This window comes from Leuresthes tenuis, unplaced genomic scaffold, assembly GCF_036924035.1.
Source record: "Leuresthes tenuis unplaced genomic scaffold, fLeuTen1.0.hap1 SCAF_1, whole genome shotgun sequence".
Classification (NCBI taxonomy): Eukaryota; Metazoa; Chordata; class Actinopteri; order Atheriniformes; family Atherinopsidae; genus Leuresthes; species Leuresthes tenuis.
Window position 1 is genome coordinate 31917921 of NW_027325355.1, and position 25028 is coordinate 31942948.

At 42.7% G+C, this 25028-nt stretch overlaps 1 protein-coding gene across 1 annotated transcript; it reads right to left on the reverse strand.

Annotated features, from left to right (window-relative positions):
* Positions 1-2365: 2365 nt before the first annotated feature.
* LOC140287347 (uncharacterized) lies at positions 2366-21756 on the reverse strand. The gene is made up of 18 exons (XM_072379152.1): positions 21714-21756; positions 18593-18644; positions 18071-18505; positions 16355-17975; positions 14086-14349; positions 13166-13597; positions 11327-11755; positions 9482-9916; positions 7643-8071; positions 5798-6232; positions 5319-5582; positions 4982-5236; positions 4652-4900; positions 4255-4512; positions 3699-4001; positions 3335-3604; positions 2902-2985; positions 2366-2762 (listed from the first exon to the last, which is right to left on the reverse strand). The coding sequence occupies exons 3-18, from the start codon at positions 18456-18458 to the stop codon at positions 2696-2698; spliced, it is 6183 nt and encodes a 2060-aa protein (XP_072235253.1). The 5' UTR covers positions 18459-18505; positions 18593-18644; positions 21714-21756; the 3' UTR covers positions 2366-2695.
* Between the last annotated feature and the right edge of the window lie 3272 nt (positions 21757-25028).

Sequence of the window (25028 nt, forward strand, 5' to 3'; positions counted from 1 at the left end):
CCACTGGCCCCATTCCGCAGACTTTAAATAAAATAAAATAGATCTACATTTCTGCAAACATTTTTGAAGGAGCTCACAAACACAAAGCCGACGAACAAAGAAAAACAAAAACAGTTTATGAGCAAAGCTCCTGAACATGAAGGTAAACAGATGTTGAGAAACTAAAGACCACTGGAATGGAGAGTGTCAGTTATCAGAGTCTGTGGGGGTCGAAAATAATCTGAAGGAAGTTTGGACACATGGTCTGACCCTCAGTCCTGATCTCACCATCGTGGAGTCGGTCCAAAACCACAAACATATTTGGCTCCTGATACGGAGAAAAAGGTTTTCTGTTCAGAAGAAAAACTATTAAATGAGTGATTTGTCCGTTTGCAGGCTGTCTGATCACAGAGGATCCTCTCTGGAGACTGGACTCTCAGGTCTTCGGAGGCCTGCTGCAGACGGAGTGCCGTCAGCATTCAGCTGAGAGCTGCCAACAAGCAGACTCTCAGTCTGGTTCAACAACAGATTTCCAGAATGAAAGTTTCACTGAGAAATGTCTGATATTTTATTTTATTCTGCATTTCCAAATGTTACCGTACAAACCTGTTTGCTCCCGTTTAAAAGCTGACGCGTGACTTCTGTCGCACATGATGAAATAAAGTTTGAAACATAACAGCTGGAAGCTTCGGGGATCTGCCTCTTTATGAATGAGTCCATCAGCAGCTGTCCATGAACACGGAGGAACATTTCTTCTCATCAGCAGCAGATCAAAGTGTTTCTGGTGTAAACTGGTCGTACAGAAAAGGCCTCTGAGGTCCACTTTGGTTTAGTTTTATCTTAGTTTTAAATGGAGCTGCAGCATCAATTGTCTGACTTCATTTTGCTTTTAAAATAATCAACAACAAAATCACACGATGCAGGTAAAAATCAACTTTAACTTGCATAAGTCACCAGTTATTAAAATGTTGTTATATTTGGAGCGTATCGATGTTAAAAAGTCAGAAAACTTGAGTAAAACAGGAAGGAGGCTTGGGTGGTCTGTAAACTGTGACACATGAGACAAACAAATGATGCTCAGAAGAAGAATTAAAAGGAACCATCTTTGTTAAAACTGAGCTTTTTTGCCACCTTGACAGAAAATAAAGAATTACATGATATCTGTTCCACATGATGAAATAAAGTTTGAAACATAACAGCTGGAAGCTTCGGGGATCTGCCTCTTTATGAATGAGTCCATCAGCAGCTGTCCATGAACACGGAGGAACATTTCTTCTCATCAGCAGCAGACCAAAGTGTTTCTGGTGTAAACTGGTCGTACAGAAAAGGCCTCTGAGATCCAGGTGTGTTTCTGCCACAGAGTCACTCAGCTGTAAACTAAACTGAACTAAAACTCATCGTTCTGATCATTTCTTACAGTTAAAGTGGTTTTAACATGTTTTTTCCTGAGTGTTCAGTTGCTGCATCGTTACCCTGAGACGACATTCAGAATAAATACAGAGAACAACAAATAAATCAGGCCTCCTCACAGCACTGATGCAACACTTATGGCTTCTCTTTGCTTCACACAATAACAGAATCATTTCATGCTGAAGCCAACAGTCAGAAGTGTGAAAGTCAGGCTGATCATCACAGGGTACCGTCATAAATATGAGCTCCAGAGAAGAAGAAGAAGAAGAAGAAGAAGCTGCAGCCGCTCAGAAACATCATGAAGTGTGACAAACGCTGCCGCCTCCTCTTTGCCTCCTCTTTGCCTCCTCTTTGCCTCCTCTCCTTCGCCTCATCTCCTTCGCCTCCTCTTTGCCTAGTCTCCCTCGCCTCCTCTTTGCCTCGTCTCCCTCGCCTCCTCTTTGCCTCGTCTCCCTCGCCTCCTCTCCTTCGCCTCCTCTCCTTCGCCTCCTCTTTGCCTCGTCTCCTTCGCCTCCTCTTTGCCTCCTCTTTGCCTCGTCTCCCTCGCCTCCTCTCCTTCGCCTCCTCTCCTTCGCCTCCTCTCCTTCGCCTCCTCTTTGCCTCGTCTCCTTCGCCTCCTCTCCTTCGCCTCCTCTCCGCCTCCTCTTTGCCTCCTCTTTGCCTCGTCTCCTTCGCCTCCTCTTTGCCTCGTCTCCTCCGCCTCGTCTCCTTCGCCTCGTCTCCTTCGCCTCGTCTCCTTCGCCTCGTCTCCTTCGCCTCGTCTCCTTCGCCTCCTCTCCGCCTCCTCTCCGCCTCCTCTTTGCCTCCTCTTTGCCTCGTCTCCTCCGCCTCGTCTCCTTCGCCTCGTCTCCTTCGCCTCGTCTCCTTCGCCTCGTCTCCGCCTCCTCTTTGCCTCCTTTGCGCCTCCATTTCTCCTCTCCGCCGCCTCCTCCACGCCTCCTCTCCGCCTCCTCTCCGCCTCCTCTTTGCCTCGCCTCCTCTCTGCCTCCTCTCCGCCTCCTCTCCGCCTCCTCTCCGCCTCCTCTCCGCCTCCTCTTTGCCCCGCCTCCTCTTTGCCTCCTTTGCGCCTCCATTTCTCCTCTCCGCCTCCTCTCCGCCTCTCCATCATCAGATAAAAAGATATTCTCATGTGGTCATCATCAAAGCTGACCTAATGTCACTGTGTGGTACACTGCTGACCCCCCCACACAGGGTTAGTGCTGCTCTGCAGACAATATCTTCCTGTAATGATCAGGAAAAGAGTTTTTAATGAGGCCAGAAAACAGCGACGCCCCGATGGTCACATGACCACCGACTGACGGCTGCTTCACCAGATTTCAAACTGCTTGTTTTTCTTAAAGGGAGTTCTGTCCACGATGCTGTTGCTGAAGAGTCTAGAAAGAGAGCGAAGCAGAGAGCAGACGTCACTCATTCAGACACAACGACACCAGTCCAGCTCACGTCAGATTACCCATGATTCCTCTGTGAGGAGAAGGCTCTTCTCTGATGGTGCAGTAATGGATGCTCGCTCACCTCACAGTGCTGATGGAGGGGTTGATGGAGAGCAGCTGGAGTAAGCCATCAGTGGAAGCATCTGTGATCTTATTGTGACTCAGACTGGAACACAAACACAACACTGAACGTTATGTTCTGCTCTGCTGAGAGCAGGTTCATGACAAAGAAAAGTAAAGATTCAAATAAAAGTGAAGCACAGTTTGATGTTCTGTTACAAACATCTGTAAACGCAGCCCTGCTGTGCAGATGTGCCTCTCCTCTAACAGGAGCGTCTCCACATCACACTAACAGGGACTCAGGCTCTCCTGAATGTGGATCAGCTTCACGGCTCCTTGAAGGCATGTTTGGGCCGATACAGAACTCTGTGAATGAGGTGCACCGCTTTATTTGGACCCGGTATCTGAACAGATGTTTGTGTTGGTCTCCAGAGGGAACAGTTTCTGACACTTACTCCAGGACGCAGACTTTGTGCAGATGTGTGATGAGCTGGAGCAGCAGCTGGTCAGTGAGCTGACAGTGACTGAGGTCCAGCTCTGTCAGATCTTCACAAAAGTCCAGCATCCGGAGCAGAGCTCCACAGAGCCTCTGATCCAGTGTGGTGTGACTCAGATCCAGCTCTCCACCCAGGGCTCTGCCCAGGAACTCCGCCCGTCTCACTGTGTCCCTCTCACTGTTCACAGGAAGCAGGGACAGCAGCTGGAGGAGGACAGTCTTACTGACTCTGAACAGGAGGAACAGAGCAGACTGTTAGGATGCAGCAGCATGAATGTGAACAAGCTTCTCTCTGGTTCAGCTTCATTAGTGGTCCCTCTCACCTGAGGCAGACCCTGTCTAGGACAGGAAACAGCAGGTCCAGCCCGCTGTCCTCCACCTCACAGTCTCGTAGGTGGAGCTGTGTGTCCCGGCTGCTGTGTCTCAGGATGGTGGAGACGGCCCTGCAGTCACCGGCACTCAGACTCAGAGGCTCAGTCTGAGCCTCCTCTGAGAGCTCCACACAGGAGGAGCAGGACAGATCCAAGCTGTGCTGCAGGGTCCTCAGCAGGTGTGATGCTGCCTCCTGCTGGCCGCCAGAGGCAGCACAGCAGTGGAGGAACCTCAGCAGCTGCTTCCTGTCCACACTGGTGGAAACATTGATGCAGGAATGAACCAAATCAAACAGTTCATACACAGATAGAAACTATTTCATTTATCTTCATTGATCGGTTACCAACATGATCTGCAGATATCCCAAAGATAAGATACTGCTTTTATCTACTTGGTTTCTGTGATTACTGCAGTCAGACTGAGTCCAATCTGACTGTCTGTTTGGGCTGATGAGGGGAGAATCTGGATGTTATTCACAGCACTGAGAAACAAGCTCTGATATCTGACCTGAGATCAGAAACTCTGTCCAGCGTAAAGAGGATGGACTTGGTTTCCTCAGCTGGGATGGAGGCCCACAGCAGCTTCAGCTGAACTCTGTCACTGTGTCTGAGGATGAAGAGCAGAGCAGCACAGTCCACTGAGTCCAGCTCTGTGCAGCTCAGGTTGATCACATGATCCAGTGACCTCAGTAAACTGGGCACCATGTGACTGGCATGAGCTGAGCAGAGCTCTCTGATGAACGTCCTCACAAAACTGGGACTGGGCCTGAAAGCATTCAGAGGAACACTTTCAGTTCATCAATTCATGAACTGATGATGAAAGATGAGCCACAACATTTCATTTATCATTAAAGAGGATAAACAGTCTTTATCTGTAAAAAGGTGAAAAAATCTAAAATGACCACCTTTTAAAAAGGATCCTGTCCAGAAAGGGCAGCAGAGGAGCAGCTCTGTGCTGTAAGAAGCGGTTCTTCTTCAGGTTCACAGCGATGATCTGAGCTGACGACTGCTGCAGCAGATAGTGAAGAAGCTCCCAGTTCAGACAGCAGGAGCTCAGGTCTCCACCGAGCTTACTCAGGAAGGACAAAGTCAAGTCCTCGTCCTGGACTTCATGGAGGAGGGACAGAAGCTGCTGGAGGATCTTTTCATTCAGTCTGAAGATTTAAAAAATAAAAAACATCTGTTCATAAAAATATCTCCATGTAGTTCTGAGACAGTTGAGGAAAGACTTTTACCTGACTGTGAGAGAACCATCATGAAGCAGCAGTGTGATGAGATGCTGAGCAGGGATGCAGGACTCAGTCAGCTCCAATCGACCGACTGTCCAGTGTCTCAGCAGAGAAGCCAAACTGCTGACAACCTTCAACAACACTCTCTCCGATGGCTGAACTTTCTCAGACTCAAGAGAAAGCTCTTCAGCAGCCAGTGGAAAGACCAGTCTGCCTCTTCTGACCCACTGAGACAGGAGCAAGGCTGTGCTGTTGGAAAGCCTGAAAATCAGAGGCGATCAGAAGAGACGGCACCAAGAACTGAAGCTGGTAAATAGTGTTAAAGAGGGACTGCACTTCCTACCTCAGACTGTGCAGCTGTGTTGTATATCTGAAGAGGAGGGAGGCTCCTCTGAGAGACATCCTGCTGGCTGTGAGGAGGAGATCCACCTTAGAGCAACACAATCTGAGAACTCTCCCCACAGAGCAGCAAGTCTTCCTGGGTAACTCTCCTGTTAACAGAAGCTGGAAATCCAGGAGCTGCAGCAGAGACACCAGCTGCAGCAGCTCCTCTCTGGACCTCACAGAGATGGAGGAACACACACTCTGGAAGAACTCAGGACCACAGCTAATACACAGATGAGGGCGGAAAAATGAGGGAAAATGGCAGGATTATATGTTAATAAACTGTTCCATTCAAAGTGATCTATCAGCTTTTGCATCCATCAGTGTACAAAATCTAAAAATAACAAAGTATGTTATTAGATATGAAAACATCACAATATATTAAAAATAAAACCCAAAAGAAGGTGTTGTAACACTGAAAACTGTTGCCATGTTTACCTGAGCTGTGAGATATAAGGCAGACACTGTAGGAAACTCCTCACTTCACTCTCTTCATGTGAGCAGCCTGTCAGCTTCACTTGCTTCTTCTCTGATTGGAGTTTCAGCACTTCCAGGAGGATGGAGGTCTTTCTCTCTGAGAGGTTTATGAACCAGACTGCAGGAACTGACTGGAAAACTGACTGTAATGATGGAAGGACACTCAGACCTGTTTTAGTCTCACGGTCCTTCACATGGGAGCACAGATCCAGCAGGAAATCACACTTGTATTCCATATATTCATCATCATTGAAGGGGAATTCTTCATATCTGCACACTGATGATAACAGCTCCAGCATCTTCTCTCCTGTCTGCTGTTCTCTCTCTGCTGCTGCACACAACAGATTCACAAAGAACCTGGTTTCTTCTTGAAGATCTGATCTCCAAAGATCCAAACTGGAAGAATAAGAAGGAAACATTTAGAGATGATTTGATCTCAGCTGCATAAATACAACCACACACTACTGATGGAGTCCATCTTGTACATGTCTGTCCTGTATATGATGAACTTCCATGTTAAACACATCTTTCATCAGAGCAGCTGAACATTGTTTTTAGACTGTTACTGACTCACAACACAAACACTGATCCTGACACTGAAATCACTCAATTATAACTGTCAGCGTCATTTTATCTGCTGTCTGACTTTTAAGAGTCAAATAACCAAACTAAAATCAAAGAGCGGTGAAAGAAGAAATCCAGAGTCCATATCATGTCCAATAGGTGCTGATGCTTCACCTTGCTGCTGATTTAACACACATGTAAATCACAGTTATGCTGCACAACATCTGCAGGTGGAGACACAGAGTGATGATGACTCATTGCTGTCTGTAATCTGAATGTGTTGCTCTCTATAGAGCTGCTACAATCTTCATCATGGTCAGTAAAGTTCACTCCAGTCACAGGTTAAAAAGGCAGCTAAATGGAGCTTTCTTTGTTTTCTTCATTTACTTTTAAAATGCTGTTAAATTCAGCTGAAAGAGAAGCTCCTTTTTGTTCTTTAGCTGCTGAGAAACTGAAAAAGCCAACAGCAGCTTTAACTGCATGTTCTTCTCTTTGTGTATGAGGAGGTATTAACATGGCTGTGTTGTTGTCTCTGAGCTACAGAGTTCTTATTATTCACATCATTTCATTCTTCTCATGCAGACAGAAGACTGTCACATGTTTCCAAACTGTTGCAGCTAAATATTTCTCATTAAAAATCACTGTTCTCCCACATTCTTCTCTGGGATTCATTTGTTCAGACAGAGAGCTTCATTAAGACACGTTAGCTCAGCAGCCGGTCATGTTTCATGTTGCTGTTCAGAGGACTAAAAACAGGAGGGAGTGCTTTGACACGATGGACTGGAAGAACAGCCTGAAAATACTCAACCTTCCTGCTGATTGTACAGAGAAGTCGTTTAAATCAACAATCAATTCAGAATCATGTCACCAAAGATCTAACAGAAGCATGGTGAAACTAACTATTTCTATATATTCAGTTGTTTTGTTTCATCTTTAACAGAAACTCAGTTTTATAAACTGATCAAACATGCAGATAAAATATCAGACTGCAAGAAAACAAACAACCAAAACAGTAAAGTAATTATAGAGCAGTAAAGAGTTCAATGTTTCCCTCTGAAATGGGAAAAAGTTTCTATCAAACTGAAATATGACTCCATGTGGATAAAGTCTTTAAGTGCAAATAAAAATCCAACAATTATTCAGAAGAATATGGAGACACTGAAATTTATGGAGTTTAAAACTGATCTTTTAAAATGTTCCTCTTAAATATAGAGTTAGTTCTGTAAAGTTAAATTAATTTACCTGAGCTGTGAGATATAAGGCAGACACTGTAGGAAACTCCTCACTTCACTCTCTTCATGTGAGCAGCCTGTCAGCTCCACTTGTTTCTTCTCTGATTGGAGTTTCAGCACTTCCAGGAGGATGGAGGTCTTTCTCTCTGAGAGGTTTATGGACCAGACTGCAGGAGCTGACTGGAAAACTGACTGTAATGATGGAAGGACACTCAGACCTGTTTTAGTCTCACAGTCCTTCACATGGGAGAACAGATCCAGCAGGAAATCACATTGATATTTGCCTTCATGATTAAAAGGAAACCTTTGATATCTGCACACTGATGATAACAGCTCCAGCATCTTCTCTCCTGTCTGCTGTTCTCTCTCTGCTGCTGCACACAACAGATTCACAAAGAACCTGGTTTCTTCTTGAAGATCTGAGCTCCAAAGATCCAAACTGGAAGAATAAGAAGGAAACATTTAGAGATGATTTGATCTCAGCTGCATAAATACAACCACACACTACTGATGGAGTCCATCTTGTACATGTCTGTCCTGTATATGATGAACTTCCATGTTAAACACATCTTTCATCAGAGCAGCTGAACATTGTTTTTAGACTGTTACTGACTCACAACACAAACACTGATCCTGACACTGAAATCACTCAATTATAACTGTCAGCGTCATTTTATCTGCTGTCTGACTTTTAAGAGTCAAATAACCAAACTAAAATCAAAGAGCGGTGAAAGAAGAAATCCAGAGTCCATATCATGTCCAATAGGTGCTGATGCTTCACCTTGCTGCTGATTTAACACACATGTAAATCACAGTTATGCTGCACAACATCTGCAGGTGGAGACACAGAGTGATGATGACTCATTGCTGTCTGTAATCTGAATGTGTTGCTCTCTATAGAGCTGCTACAATCTTCATCATGGTCAGTAAAGTTCACTCCAGTCACAGGTTAAAAAGGCAGCTAAATGGAGCTTTCTTTGTTTTCTTCATTTACTTTTAAAATGCTGTTAAATTCAGCTGAAAGAGAAGCTCCTTTTTGTTCTTTAGCTGCTGAGAAACTGAAAAAGCCAACAGCAGCTTTAACTGCATGTTCTTCTCTTTGTGTGTGAGGAGGTATTAACATGGCTGTGTTGTTGTCTCTGAGCTACAGAGTTCTTATTATTCACATCATTTCATTCTTCTCATGCAGACAGAAGACTGTCACATGTTTCCAAACTGTTGCAGCTAAATATTTCTCATTAAAAATCACTGTTCTCCCACATTCTTCTCTGGGATTCATTTGTTCAGACAGAGAGCTTCATTAAGACACGTTAGCTCAGCAGCCGGTCATGTTTCATGTTGCTGTTCAGAGGACTAAAAACAGGAGGGAGTGCTTTGACACGATGGACTGGAAGAACAGCCTGAAAATACTCAACCTTCCTGCTGATTGTACAGAGAAGTCATTTAAATCAACAATCAATTCAGAATCATGTCACCAAAGATCTAACAGAAGCATGGTGAAACTAACTATTTCTATATATTCAGTTGTTTTGTTTCATCTTTAACAGAAACTCGGTTTTATAAACTGATCAAACATGCAGATAAAATATCAGACTGCAAGAAAACAAACAACCAAAACAGTAAAGTAATTATAGCGCAGTAAAGAGTTCAATGTTTCCCTCTGAAATGGGAAAAAGTTTCTATCAAACTGAAATATGACTCCATGTGGATAAAGTCTTTAAGTGCAAATAAAAATCCAACAATTATTCAGAAGAATATGGAGACACTGAAATTTATGGAGTTTAAAACTGATCTTTTAAAATGTTCCTCTTAAATATAGAGTTAGTTCTGTAAAGTTAAATTAATTTACCTGAGCTGTGAGATATAAGGCAGACACTGTAGGAAACTCCTCACTTCACTCTCTTCATGTGAGCAGCCTGTCAGCTCCACTTGTTTCTTCTCTGATTGGAGTTTCAGCACTTCCAGGAGGATGGAGGTCTTTCTCTCTGAGAGGTTTATGGACCAGACTGCATGAGCTGACTGGAAAACTGACTGTAATGATGGAAGGACACTCAGACCTGTTTTACTCTCACAGTCCTTCACATGGGAGAACAGATCCAGCAGGAAATCACACTTGTATTCCATATATTCATCATCATTGAAGGGGAATTCTTCATATCTGCACACTGATGATAACAGCTCCAGCATCTTCTCTCCTGTCTGCTGTTCTCTCTCTGCTGCTGCACAGAACAGATTCCCAAAGAACCTGGTTTCTTCTTGAAGATCTGAGCTCCAAAGATCCAAACTGGAAGAATAAGAAGGAAACATTTAGAGATGATTTGATCTCAGCTGCATAAATACAACCACACACTACTGATGGAGTCCATCTTGTACATGTCTGTCCTGTATATGATGAACTTCCATGTTAAACACATCTTTCATCAGAGCAGCTGAACATTGTTTTTAGACTGTTACTGACTCACAACACAAACACTGATCCTGACACTGAAATCACTCAATTATAACTGTCAGCGTCATTTTATCTGCTGTCTGACTTTTAAGAGTCAAATAACCAAACTAAAATCAAAGAGCGGTGAAAGAAGAAATCCAGAGTCCATATCATGTCCAATAGGTGCTGATGCTTCACCTTGCTGCTGATTTAACACACATGTAAATCACAGTTATGCTGCACAACATCTGCAGGTGGAGACACAGAGTGATGATGACTCATTGCTGTCTGTAATCTGAATGTGTTGCTCTCTATAGAGCTGCTACAATCTTCATCATGGTCAGTAAAGTTCACTCCAGTCACAGGTTAAAAAGGCAGCTAAATGGAGCTTTCTTTGTTTTCTTCATTTACTTTTAAAATGCTGTTAAATTCAGCTGAAAGAGAAGCTCCTTTTTGTTCTTTAGCTGCTGAGAAACTGAAAAAGCCAACAGCAGCTTTAACTGCATGTTCTTCTCTTTGTGTGTGAGGAGGTATTAACATGGCTGTGTTGTTGTCTCTGAGCTACAGAGTTCTTATTATTCACATCATTTCATTCTTCTCATGCAGACAGAAGACTGTCACATGTTTCCAAACTGTTGCAGCTAAATATTTCTCATTAAAAATCACTGTTCTCCCACATTCTTCTCTGGGATTCATTTGTTCAGACAGAGAGCTTCATTAAGACACGTTAGCTCAGCAGCCGGTCATGTTTCATGTTGCTGTTCAGAGGACTAAAAACAGGAGGGAGTGCTTTGACACGATGGACTGGAAGAACAGCCTGAAAATACTCAACCTTCCTGCTGATTGTACAGAGAAGTCGTTTAAATCAACAATCAATTCAGAATCATGTCACCAAAGATCTAACAGAAGCATGGTGAAACTAACTATTTCTATATATTCAGTTGTTTTGTTTCATCTTTAACAGAAACTCAGTTTTATAAACTGATCAAACATGCAGATAAAATATCAGACTGCAAGAAAACAAACAACCAAAACAGTAAAGTAATTATAGAGCAGTAAAGAGTTCAATGTTTCCCTCTGAAATGGGAAAAAGTTTCTATCAAACTGAAATATGACTCCATGTGGATAAAGTCTTTAAGTGCAAATAAAAATCCAACAATTATTCAGAAGAATATGGAGACACTGAAATTTATGGAGTTTAAAACTGATCTTTTAAAATGTTCCTCTTAAATATAGAGTTAGTTCTGTAAAGTTAAATTAATTTACCTGAGCTGTGAGATATAAGGCAGACACTGTAGGAAACTCCTCACTTCACTCTCTTCATGTGAGCAGCCTGTCAGCTCCACTTGTTTCTTCTCTGATTGGAGTTTCAGCACTTCCAGGAGGATGGAGGTCTTTCTCACTGAGAGGTTTATGGACCAGACTGCAGGAGCTGACTGGAAAACTGACTGTAATGATGGAAGGACACTCAGACCTGTTTTAGTCTCACGGTCCTTCACATGGGAGAACAGATCCAGCAGGAAATCACATTGATATTTGCCATCATGATTAAAAGGAAACCTTTGATATCTGCACACTGATGATAACAGCTCCAGCATCTTCTCTCCTGTCTGCTGTTCTCTCTCTGCTGCTGCACACAACAGATTCACAAAGAACCTGGTTTCTTCTTGAAGATCTGAGCTCCAAAGATCCAAACTGGAAGAATAAGAAGGAAACATTTAGAGATGATTTGATCTCAGCTGCATAAATACAACCACACACTACTGATGGAGTCCATCTTGTACATGTCTGTCCTGTATATGATGAACTTCCATGTTAAACACATCTTTCATCAGAGCAGCTGAACATTGTTTTTAGACTGTTACTGACTCACAACACAAACACTGATCCTGACACTGAAATCACTCAATTATAACTGTCAGCGTCATTTTATCTGCTGTCTGACTTTTAAGAGTCAAATAACCAAACTAAAATCAAAGAGCGGTGAAAGAAGAAATCCAGAGTCCATATCATGTCCAATAGGTGCTGATGCTTCACCTTGCTGCTGATTTAACACACATGTAAATCACAGTTATGCTGCACAACATCTGCAGGTGGAGACACAGAGTGATGATGACTCATTGCTGTCTGCAATCTGAATGTGTTGCTCTCTATAGAGCTGCTACAATCTTCATCATGGTCAGTAAAGTTCACTCCAGTCACAGGTTAAAAAGGCAGCTAAATGGAGCTTTCTTTGTTTTCTTCATTTACTTTTAAAATGCTGTTAAATTCAGCTGAAAGAGAAGCTCCTTTTTGTTCTTTAGCTGCTGAGAAACTGAAAAAGCCAACAGCAGCTTTAACTGCATGTTCTTCTCTTTGTGTATGAGGAGGTATTAACATGGCTGTGTTGTTGTCTCTGAGCTACAGAGTTCTTATTATTCACATCATTTCATTCTTCTCATGCAGACAGAAGACTGTCACATGTTTCCAAACTGTTGCAGCTAAATATTTCTCATTAAAAATCACTGTTCTCCCACATTCTTCTCTGGGATTCATTTGTTCAGACAGAGAGCTTCATTAAGACACGTTAGCTCAGCAGCCGGTCATGTTTCATGTTGCTGTTCAGAGGACTATAAACAGGAGGGAGTGCTTTGACACGATGGACTGGAAGAACAGCCTGAAAATACTCAACCTTCCTGCTGATTGTACAGAGAAGTCGTTTAAATCAACAATCAATTCAGAATCATGTCACCAAAGATCTAACAGAAGCATGGTGAAACTAACTATTTCTATATATTCAGTTGTTTTGTTTCATCTTTAACAGAAACTCAGTTTTATAAACTGATCAAACATGCAGATAAAATATCAGACTGCAAGAAAACAAACAACCAAAACAGTAAAGTAATTATAGCGCAGTAAAGAGTTCAATGTTTCCCTCTGAAATGGGAAAAAGTTTCTATCAAACTGAAATATGACTCCATGTGGATAAAGTCTTTAAGTGCAAATAAAAATCCAACAATTATTCAGAAGAATATGGAGACACTGAAATTTATGGAGTTTAAAACTGATCTTTTAAAATGTTCCTCTTAAATATAGAGTTAGTTCTGTAAAGTTAAATGAATTTACCTGAGCTGTGAGATATAAGGCAGACACTGTAGGAAACTCCTCACTTCACTCTCTTCATGTGAGCAGCCTGTCAGCTCCACTTGTTTCTTCTCTGATTGGAGTTTCAGCACTTCCAGGAGGATGGAGGTCTTTCTCTCTGAGAGGTTTATGGACCAGACTGCAGGAGCTGACTGGAAAAGGGGCTTCAGTTCAGGAATGACATCTGAAAACCCTTCACTCTTGAAGCGTTGATACAGATCAAGGATGTTATTCATGTCAGTTTTCAGAGGAAACAATGAGTGGAGCTTATCCATAAAACTGGGCAAGTTGTGTTTATTGTGATGTGTTGTTTTGAGGCAAATATCAAGGAAAAGTCTTTCCTGTTCCAGCTTCAACATCTCATTGTGTTTCTCCTTGTTCTGTAAACCTGGACCTCTGTCAGTCATCCTGAAGCTGTGAGATGACAAAAATATATCAAATATAATTCTGATGCAGGCGATTATCTTACTGTAAAATCAAGATTAAATACTGTTCTACTGTAGCACCAAATTAAATACTGAAACTAGGTCTGTGCTACTCAGCTCTTTATGGCAGTAAGGATATAAAACACAACGCTGGCTGACAGTGAAATGGCTGAAAATGTCTAAGTGTCTAAGTGTAGGACAGAAAAAAACCAACACCAGCCTCATGAATTCATCCAACACAATGAGGTCATTCTCATTCTATAAAGTTTATCCACTCGTGTCATTAGTGGTATGAATCACAAGAGTAATTCACACGATCCCTTCAAATTAAAGTTTTAACACCATGGTGAAGCCATTCCATTAAAAAGAAGTTTCCTCTTGTCCCACTGGTTGAAAAGTCTCCACCAAAAAGGAGGATTTTTATTTCAATACTGACAGACTGAAAGGAATGAAAGGAATGAAATCCTTTTTCCTCACCTGAGTGAGCTGATGAATGGCATCGCCTCCAACAGGGACTCACACAGACTCTGGCAGACAGGAGCTGCTCTGTTCCAGTAGAGGCAGACGTTAACCTTTGGAGACATCCTCTGCATGACTTTCACAGCTCTTTCAAACAGCTGTCTTTTACCACAGACCGGAAGATGTAACTGGTTTCCATCAAGACCGAGCAAGGTCTCATAATCCATCTGCTCTTCACTGAGGAGGAAAATCTTCCAGAGCTGCTGAGGCAGGAGGTCACACCTGCAATTTAAAGAGGAGGCTGTTTCTTCACTGTTCAACTACTCAACCAAAAGGTGTCATTCAGTTTATTATGCAGGGGTTGGACAAAACAATGGAAACTAATGTGATGTGTCAGCATAGGTTCTCAGTCATCTGGGTCATGGTGATCCAAAGAGCTGGAGAAAGAGCAACTGGACTTTGAAGAAGAAGTTCTTTCTTTGGTAGAAATAAGTGTTGAAAACGCTGTGAGAGCCAGAACCAGTTCGGCCCGAGCACCAACTGCAGTGCAAAGACCTACTGTATCTGTAGTGTTTGTTCTTTTTCTGGTTATTCGATTGTTTTTTGGAGGCCTGAACATGCTCAAACAGTTATGAATTTGTGTAAATGTGCCCAAGGAGATGCACAAACTTTGACTATGTGTGGCTCTCCTGCACGGCTCAGGAAAAATGGGCCAAAAGTGCCACCGACTGTGGAGCCCTGAAATGGCAACACATAGAAATCCATTTTATTTGCACTCAGACAGAACAAATAAAGCTCCACAAAAGCCTAAACCCAACAGGAAGGTGGCCATTTGAGTCAGGAAACTAAACATTTTGTGAACGCAATTTACTGATATTACATTTTAGCAATCTCCAGAAAGAGTTTTCTTTAACTGGTCACATGTGGCCGTCTCTAAATAAAGATTATAAAAAGCTCGAGTGTTTCTTCAGAGCTGAAGCCCCTGAAATCTTAACTGAAGATTCTCAGTCATCCAGGTCATGGTAATCATGATCTAAGGACTTTTATTTGGATAGTCAAGATCCAAAAAGATTCAGAAAGAAGTCCCGTTTCCCTTATTAAAGCTCTTATGAACTCACACATACAACATCCAATCAGCCTCAAAGAGACGTAGAATCTCTGCAGGCACCTAAAGAATATGTTATGTTATTGCATTTAGCAGACGCTTTTATCCAAAGCGACTTACAGGTAGGGTAAGGGGGCCTTGCCTAAGGAGGTAGTAGTACCTTTCATGCAGGGGATATGAACCCAGGTCACCAACATGAAAGGTGGCAATCATACCGCTACACTATCCAAGAAATCTGCATGTCATCACTGTCTCTCTGCCACAGCCCCACCCACTGCCAGCTGGGAGTTACATGTTTCCCTCTGGGACTTATTACCCTGACCTTGTTCACCAGACCGACCTCAAATGTGGTCAGACAACAGATAATAAGTTGGTCAAACTTCATTTAGAAAACTGACTTTTTGCAGAAGGGCGCGCTGGTCTCAGCTCGGCAAATTTCAATATCACTCATGAGAATAAGAGTCTTTATCAATCACTCATGAGTCAGAACGGCACAAAAGTTGGACGGTTTTATCACTGTTGCATCCTAAAAATATATCCTACCAACGCCATCGCCCCCCCCCACTAAGAACAGGAAGTGATAGTTCTTATATTTCGACTTCTGAACAATTTACTCTTCACACTTTCTCAGGAAATGTGTAAACCTTTCATCCTGCTACTTTATCAAGTTAGCAATTGCACATTTTTACCAGATGTATCCACAGCAAACTCTGCTGCTGTGCCATGAAAGAAGGAGGTCCTCATATCTGACACACACAACATTCAATGTTCATCAGACTCTGCATATCTGATGAAAGTCCCATCTGAACACAAAACTATATAAATATGTTGGTGGATGTGGCGAAATGGCTCTGTATGAATCATATGTATGTACCATGTGCAACTGGACAGTATAAGATTGCTGCCTTTCATGTGGGCGATCAGGGTTTCAAATCCTGACCCCCCCCCCCACTAGCTCCAGCAGGTGTGTCCTGAGACCCCCAGGTACCTGCCTACCTGGGATATGAGTGCAAGTTGCTTTGAATAAAAGTGCATAAACAAACAAATGTACCGTGTGGATTCTATATCTAATGTTGGTGAAGTTTAGCATGAATTTCATCATCCGTTTCCTTTTTATGTCCAACTTCTGGATGTTGTAAAATTAGCAGTCACGTGAAACTAAAAGCACATGTTCACACATACCACTGGACATTTTGGAGGCATCCGAGCAGTCGTCTCATTCCTAGTTCTGAGACCGTCACGTCTGCAACGTTCAGACGTATTTTCCTTTCCTTGGACTGAGTGACTACAAAGGCCACAGCACAGCAAGAGTAAGGATCCAGATTCTCTCCACTGAGGTCAACAGAGTAGTCCAGTTTATCCAGGAGGTAGATGCATGCTTCAGGACGCTGGGACTCATACAGGCACTGGCATAAGAACACTAAGGGGACATCAGGCCCACTGTCCTCAGTGTCAGCCACAGGGAGGAAAGTAGCCATCATCTCTTTGAAGAACCACTCACATGTACTGTTGAGCTCCTCAGCAGGAATCAGACAGCTCATCAAACTTGGACTTTTCTGATTCAGTAACCGACACATGAGAGGAATCAGAGGTTTCATGTGTTTCATCTCCTCAGTGAGGCTCTGCTGAAAAACATTTCTGATTTCATCAGGATTCTTCAACAGCCACAGTGCTGCAAAAAACTCCTGCATGGTGTAATGAAGAAATGCATGTTTAGTTACGGATTCAGTCAGGGCGACTTTGACAACAAGTGGTTTCAGGAAGGAAAGGACACATCTGTCTTCACACTGCACCTCTGGCAGGTTCACAGTTTTTCTTTGAGTTGCAATGAAAGCACCTTCAGCCAAAGACAGTATTTCCTTTCCCTTAGACCTGATGAATGGATTTAGATTCCTGTTCTGCGTTCTGTTGCTGTTCATCTGGAGGCAAAAACGAACAATATTGATGTATATTTCAGTTGTAGTTGTTGTTTGTGGAGAGTCTTCTGATGAAAAGCAGGCAGCCACCATCAGTGCATACATGGGAACATGGCAAAGAGTTAACAACTCCACACGACTCAAAACCTTCTGGTGATCTTCACCCAGCGTTGCAGATAAGTATGTCTTTATGGTCTGCTCACTGAAGCCTTTCACCTCCACTCTGAGAGGTTCATCAAAGAAGAAGTCATCCTCATCGTCTGGTCTGCATGTTATGATGACCTTTGAATCAGGTAGGAGGTTTTTCTCTGCAAGGTTCTGAACAACTGATGGAGAGAGATCTGTGAGTCCATCAAAAATAAGTGTAACGTTTTCAGAGTTCCTCTTTATGTCCTGTAAGACCTCATCTCTGCCTTCATCTGGTTCACTGTAAACACTGAAAAGAAGATCCTCCAAACTCATGGTCGGTGTGAAGTGAGCGGTGTCCCTCATGTCAAAGTAAAACATGTAATCCAGCTCATTGTCGTCTCTTTCTGCCCAGAGTCTCAACATTTCACGAGTCAGGGCTGTCTTTCCAATTCCAGGTTTTCCAACCAAGAGCACGTCTTTATCTTTTTTCAGCAGGCCACTGGCAGAGATTTCTGGTTTGTCCTCAGGGATGTATGTTCTTAGCTTTTTAGGACGACTCATCTTACTTTTCTTCCTCTTCAGTTTCTTTATTTTAGATGCAGAGCCTTTATCTTGTGTATCTAATACAAGTGAAGTGAATGACAGATCAGGCGTCTTGTTTTCCTCAAACAACCTTTTACTTGCCACCCAAAACTCTTTTGAAAGTTTTCGTGCTCGTGACTTGAGCTTTGCCTGATATCTGTGGCACAGCCCTGGTCCTAAAATAAAAACAGTGAAAGAATAGAAAGAAAATTAACTGACCATTGCTCCTTCACAGAATATTAGTTTCCCATCAGAAGTCAGATTTAAATACCTTGGAAGTAGTTTCCCTCCATTAGAAGGTCTTCTTTGAAAGAAAAGCAGCTGATCCAGTAGTGCAGGTCAAACTTGTTTTCATGAGAAGCGTCGCTCTTATTCTCAGGAAAACGAGGAGTCCTTCCTATGGTCCTCTTCCTCGTCGTGTCAATAATCCTGAGTAACTCGTAGCAGGCTGCTTCCCCTTTTTTAGTGACGGAGTCGACTATTGCTCTGTTTCTGTCATAGTCATCTTTCTCTGCCTGTATTTTACTGACCTCTTCAGCACTGAGAACTCTTTTCTGGTGCAAGTTCTCCAGAATCACAGAGAGACACGTTAATTCCTGCACAAGGTGAATTCTGGCATTCCTGACATACTCTAATGCGGACTGAGTTGTACAGGCCATGACGGCTGATTTCTGTGTGTTCTGCACACACACCCGACTTTACCTATCTGAAAAACAAAAATAACGTCTATACTGGATTAACAAAGACAGTCAAACAGGTACAAAATATCTATGTGGCACACAGCACAGCTTACACATTGGCTTCAAAGTTTCCACTGATGACGAACTCCATCAACTGTTCAGCACCTTCGATCACAAAAAACAACAGAAACAACAGAAAATGAACAAAGGGACAAGAGAACATCACCTCCCCAGTGAAGACCCATGGAGATGACTCCAGTCAACTGTGAGTCTCCTTGTTTCCTGTGAGCCCTGTTCAACATACAACGTTCAAATCTGATTTTATTCCAGAAAGTAATCTTTTAAAAAAAATAAATACTTTTTTCTGTCATTGCTTCAAAGTTTGCTTTCATTTACCTGCAGAATTTATTCTAAACTGAGATAACTGTCACATGCTGCTTGCTGTGGTGTGTGTTTAGGTTTCTGAGCCGGCTGGACTCTCCTCTCAGCTGCTCGCAAACCTCTGCAGAGCAACAATAGAGATCATTCTGTGTCTCTGTGTTACAGTGTGCTACGGTAGCTGCACGGCACAGAGCAGGAAGGACTTAGCCCGGGTGCACAGAGGACTGCGTTTACACCTCCAGAGTCCAGAGGAGGGCTGGACGCATCGCTAATGATCCCCCCCACCCGGGCAACAGGCTGTTTGTAACGCTGCCACCAGGAAAGTGGTACAGAAACATCCAAACCAGCACCACAAGGCTCAGGAACAGCTTCTTCCCAAGAGCTGTCACCCCCCTGTAATGACACACATCCCCCTGCAGAACACTCATTTAACCCCCCCCCCCCAACCTCACAGACTCCCACTTCCACCTCCAAACTGGGACTTGCACTAAGTGCAATTATTATTCTATTTTATTATGTTTTACGAGTACAGTTTTTTCTTTAGTGTACAGTTTTATTGTGCCTTTAAGCTGAGAGTCTGTAGAAAATTTCGTTATCTCGTATAATGACAATAAAGACTCTTGATTCTTGATTCTGAGCATCGGGTGGGACGGAGCAGGTTCCAGGGAGTCCGGGGCGGAGCCTGGTCAGCTCCTGCTCTCACACCTGTCCTTCAGCTGCACTCATCCAGGCTTCCTCTAAATCAGTGTTTCTCAGTTCCGGTCCTCATGACCCACCGCCCTGCATGTTGTCGATGTTTCCCTCCCCCACCACACCTGATTCAAATGAATGGCTCCTTGGCAGGCCACTGCAGAGCCTGATGACGAGCTGATCATTTGAATCCGACGCTTTACAGCCTGTGTACGTCCTAGCGTAAAGACGTGGTTGTAACCGTCTTTTACGTTTAGCTTGCCTCGTAGCATACTGTAGCAGTGGTTGTTGACCTAATAGAGGCGGACGGGTCACATAATACGTAAAAACCGCGGGTACTAGTGAACCTGGCAACCACTCCAAGTTGGTTAAAGAGCTACTTACCCCAAAACATGACTCCTATTTATGTATGTATTAATCATTTAGATTTTACATCTTGAATGTGTTAGCAAACCACTTCATATTACATCGACTGGTTGTCGGCTTAAGTCGACATAAACATTGACACATACAAATGTCTATCTGGTTATATGTGTATCTGATTTGATGAAAGAAGTTGGGCTGATTAATATAGGGATGAACGAGTCGAAGTATTATAACATACACAATGAATGTTTTAGTGTCAGGCAAAATAGGGCAATTGAGTGCCCTGCCATGGGGGTGTTGGATGTTGACATGCCCATGCTCAGGGGCCCATTGTCACCCACCTATGGGTAAATAAAGCAAAACACTAGCCCAAATCCAAAATTATGAACATGATTGGGAAAATCATCAATACCTTCAAGGTTCTTTCTGACCAAAGAAGAAAAGAAATGGTCCAGGCTGGACCATCAAATGGTTGTAGAAACTACAGCTGAAGGAGGCTGACACCAAACAGAGGGGAAAATTAATGAATCCTTTGTTTTAGGACAGAATGAAAGACATTTGTGAAAAGACCTTGACCTGGTGAGTATATGTCAGTATGAAGATTATAGATTAGTCCTGCCTTGAAATATTGACCTTGACAGTGCATTTGGAAGGCTACAGATATGCGACCAACTGTTATAGTTATTGACTTCAGCTATGTGACTACACCCATATGGGCATGGCCACCAAGTGGGGGCCCATCAAATATAGTAAAATCATTTTCACCAATTTTACAATTGTATATTTAAAATCTGATCACATAAATGTGTTTTCCACCCCTTTAAATCTCTCCTTGTACACTCCACATTATAAGAAATACGACCTTCTAAAAAGAAAATACAATTCCCTTGTGCCGTGTATTGTATCTGATACAAATTAGCGCCATCTTTGTAGTTCTTTCAGTTTGCAAAGTCGGGTTTTAAAAACATATATCTACTGAATATATCAAATATCTACTGCAGCCGAATTAGTAATTACACTTCATCTATATGACTGATGTTTAAAAAATGTAAAGATGTCGATTTATGTTAGATATTCTAACTGTTATTGTAGAAATGCGGTTTTGGGTTAGCAGCTTCTTCCGTTTTGCAAAGTAGAGTTGTGAAAACATACATCTACTAAATATATCAAATATCCAGTTCAGCCGAACCAGTAATTACACTTCATCTAGATGATCAATACAAAGAAAAATTAAATAAGTTCATTTCAGATACTTTTACTAGTCCATGCATTTCTTACTTCTGGATTGGACTACTGTAATTCTTTATTATTGGGCTGTCCCACATATTCTCTGAAAAGCCTCCAGCTGATCCAAAATGCTGCAGCCAGAGTTCTGATGAGATCTAACAGCAGAGATCATGTTTCTCCAGTTTTAGCTTCTCTTCATTGGCTCCCTGCTAAATTCAGAATAGAATTTAAGATTCTTCACCTCACATGTAAAGCTCTTTAGCGCTCCTTGCAATAAAGACTTATACGGTGCCGTCACTTTTCGGCAGGAGAAGCCCTACCGAAAAGTGACGGCACCGTATAACTCTGGATTGGAAGGCGTTACACTGACCAAATTCACTGTACGTGCACCCGGTTTACTTTACTATCAATGAAAAGACAGAGTATGTAACCCCTTCCAATCTAGAGTTTTACTGTGCAGTCACTTTTCGGAAAGCAGTCACTTTTCGGCGCAACAGCTGTTGTGTTCCTCATCTGAAAAGGTGTTAATATGTAAACATCTAAAACTGACAATCTGCTCTTTAACCTTACCTGTGTGGTCCTGAGTTCAAAGACATCACAGAGAGAGCTTCGCGCACGTACTTGCACGGAGGTTCAGTAATTTCCGCTGTTTTAACTTTCACTTCTGGACTGAGCTTTAGCTTTGTGTGAGGCACAACTCCTCTAGATGGCAGCAGTGGACCAAGAAATCAATCAATCAATCAATCAATCAAGCAATCAGTCTATCTATCTATCTATCTATCTATCTATCTATCTATCTATCTATCTATCTATCTATCTATCTATCTATCTATCTATCTATCTATCTATCTATCTGATTAATAATATCATACATGTGTATAAAACGTTGTGAAACTGTCAAAAAGGTGCAGAATGAATATAATATATATATTTATACATGTATATCAAAAAGAAAACATAAAACTCGCTGGTATTTGGGGGTTCAGAAGTGTGGGTAAAATGCAGAGAGTATGACCACTAGATGTCAGTGAAACTTTATTAATCAAAATGAAAGCCTATCATCATGATAAATCTTATTTTCTGCTGATTAATCCAAACACTTTGATTGTGGGGTGAACAGAGCAGTTGCTGCAGTTCTGTCTGCAGGGGGAGACACACAATGTAACCTCTGAAGCAGAAAACAGGAGCATCTGCATTACCGTCTCCCGTTTGACACACAGGCCGTGTTTCTGTTTTAAGGTCAGGCACTTTATTCTGTACCCAAACAGCTGTGATACAGCTCTGATACAGTGGCCCGTCTGACTTCAGGTGCGATGAGTAGCCGCCCCGTCTCCTGACTCCAAAATCTTTCAGCAGTGCCTTCAGAGTCCAAAGAGTCAACGTTTTTTTTTCTATCCTTTCAAACTGGGTTTAAAATTCCCACAAGGACGCTGATGAGGGTAACAGGAAATGACATGTCGTCGGACTTGGGTTCGTCCAATCACAAACAAGAAGTGTTGTCCCCTTGATCCCTACCATTGACTTATAAAGAATATAGGTTTATAATGTCTATGGTCCCTACCCTTTCTGTAATCTGAAATGTTGTTGTGCTTTTTTAAATGTCGTCGTGTTTTCTTAAATGTTGTTGTGTTTTGAGCCTCAGGGCCACTGTAAACTTCAGTCTGATTGAAGGGAGTTGTTTTTCGGTTTTGTTCTTTTTTTGTGATTAAAAATGAGAGACAGATATATTTCCAATATCAGAGTCGGAGAGAATTAGTTATCAAATTCTACCAAAGAGACGTTTAGACAGAGAATGTATTTGTACTGCCTGAATTATTGAGCTAATTTAAGGGCTTAAAAGGCTACAATCAAATTGATCAAAGTACAGCTAAAGTGGCAGTTTTTCTTTATGTTGTCTCTCTAAGATATTAAAGATAGAAGGCAGTGAAGCAGCTACATATCAGTCTTCATTTGCAAAATTATGTATTTATAAAATCCTCAATAAGCTTCAATGATCTAAAAAATGTATTAACTATAATATGTGGCTCCGTCTATTTTCTGCTGAGCGCACCAAACTATAGATCCCGAGCATGTAGCCGACGCGTGCTTCAATTAAAACTCCACAGTCAGTGTTTTTCTTCAAGGTTTACTGAAAAACCTTTGTTTCCGTTACAAAAAACAAAACTGTGCAATAATAAAACAAAATAATATTCATGTGCAAGTACGGTCAGAAACTAGTGTGCACTCTCGGTTCCATAGCTTCACTAAGCAAATACTACATCACGTTATCTGTATTAACCAATGAGAAAACTGCAGTAATTAATATCATTAAGTAAGCACTCCACAAAATGATACAGAACTGCTACACTAAAATACATTTAGGTCAAATATTATACAATTATTAATCATCTTGTTCTTATGTACAAATGTCTCTGACAACTATTTAAATTACTTTTAAAAATATTTCTAACATTATGGATAAAACACTTTAGAAAATAAAACCATAACAAACAAATCAACAGGTCAGAAATAACTTATTAAAAATGAAACTAACTCAGTCTTAACTGATGTGGAACAGATTCTTTATTAAACTCAATGAACCATCTCAGGTTATTAAATGAGGGAGTTCTGCAGTTCCAGACTTGTGTGAAAACATGTTCAACTCTGACACAGCAGCATCATTTCCCAGCGTTTACAGAAGAGTCTGTATGGGCTCATCTGGCGCTCCAGGTTCGGACGATATTGTCAACGTGGCGTCTCCAGAGCTCATAGCTCAGGTGATCCAGCAGGAAGGCCGCTACCCAGTCCGAGTTGAGCTGCCTCACTGGAGGGAGTACAGGGACCTGAGGGGCCAGGCATACGGCCTGCATGTGGAGTGAGTGACACTGCAGTAACATCTGTATCTGACACACAGCTGCTGGGCTGAAGAAGTCACATGACCAATGTATGTCGTCATGGTTCATGAGTCATCACTTCCTGCATTGAGTGCCTCCCTCGTCTTTGCCCCCACCCTCCCTCCCTCCCTCCCTCCTTTGTTGATCTGATCTCAGTTTAGCCGTCCCGTCTGTTTCTGCCTTTCTGGAGCAGAAACCTGTGGCAGAGGCGGTTCTGAGCCCAGCTCCCAGCTCGGTAACCAGCGGTAACCGGCGGTAACCGGCGGTAACCAGCGGTAACCGGCGGTAACCGGCTGCTGCAGCTCGTCAGATGCACTTTTCTCCTGCTTCTCGGTATTTGCTCAGTTACTCAGTTTGGTGCTGCAGCTCCCAGTCTGGCGGACAGTCTGAAACTCGTGTGTAATGAAGGAGTTCGCAGGCGTTTGCCTCCTGAAACGTGAGCAGACTTTAGTCATCACACGGAGAACTGGTCCAAAGCGCTGGAGCCCCCCCTCCAGGATGTTTTCTGCTCCTCAGACCTGCTCACAGATCTCTGACAGCAACAAGCTCAGAAACGGCTGCAGACGGAGTTCAGAGGGAGCAGAATCAGGTCAGCGCTGCAGACTCGGACCCTTTTCACTTGATTTGAGCCGACAGGTGTCTTCCTGCTCTGCCGCCGCAGCATCCCGCCTTCTCCCGTGTTGCTTTGTGGTCGTTCTCTGGCCTCGTGCACGCCTGCAGGAGAAGATGTTTACAGGATCTCATTCACTGTTCAGAGCGATCATCAGAGTCTAACTCGTCACTTTATCCAAACCACAAACAGCTCCACGGCTTCAGCAGCTTCCAGAAGAGACTCAACGGTCTTCTGCTTTTTAAAGGTGCAACCAGCAGGTTTTTGGAGCAGGGAGAATGTCTGCAGCGGACCGGAGAAGGATCAGAATGACAGGAAGCTGACTTTGGTACGAGTCGCCCCGCTGTTCTCCTGTTCTGCAGGTGAAGGCTCCACAGGTCGCACCTTCAGGGACGGCAGGAA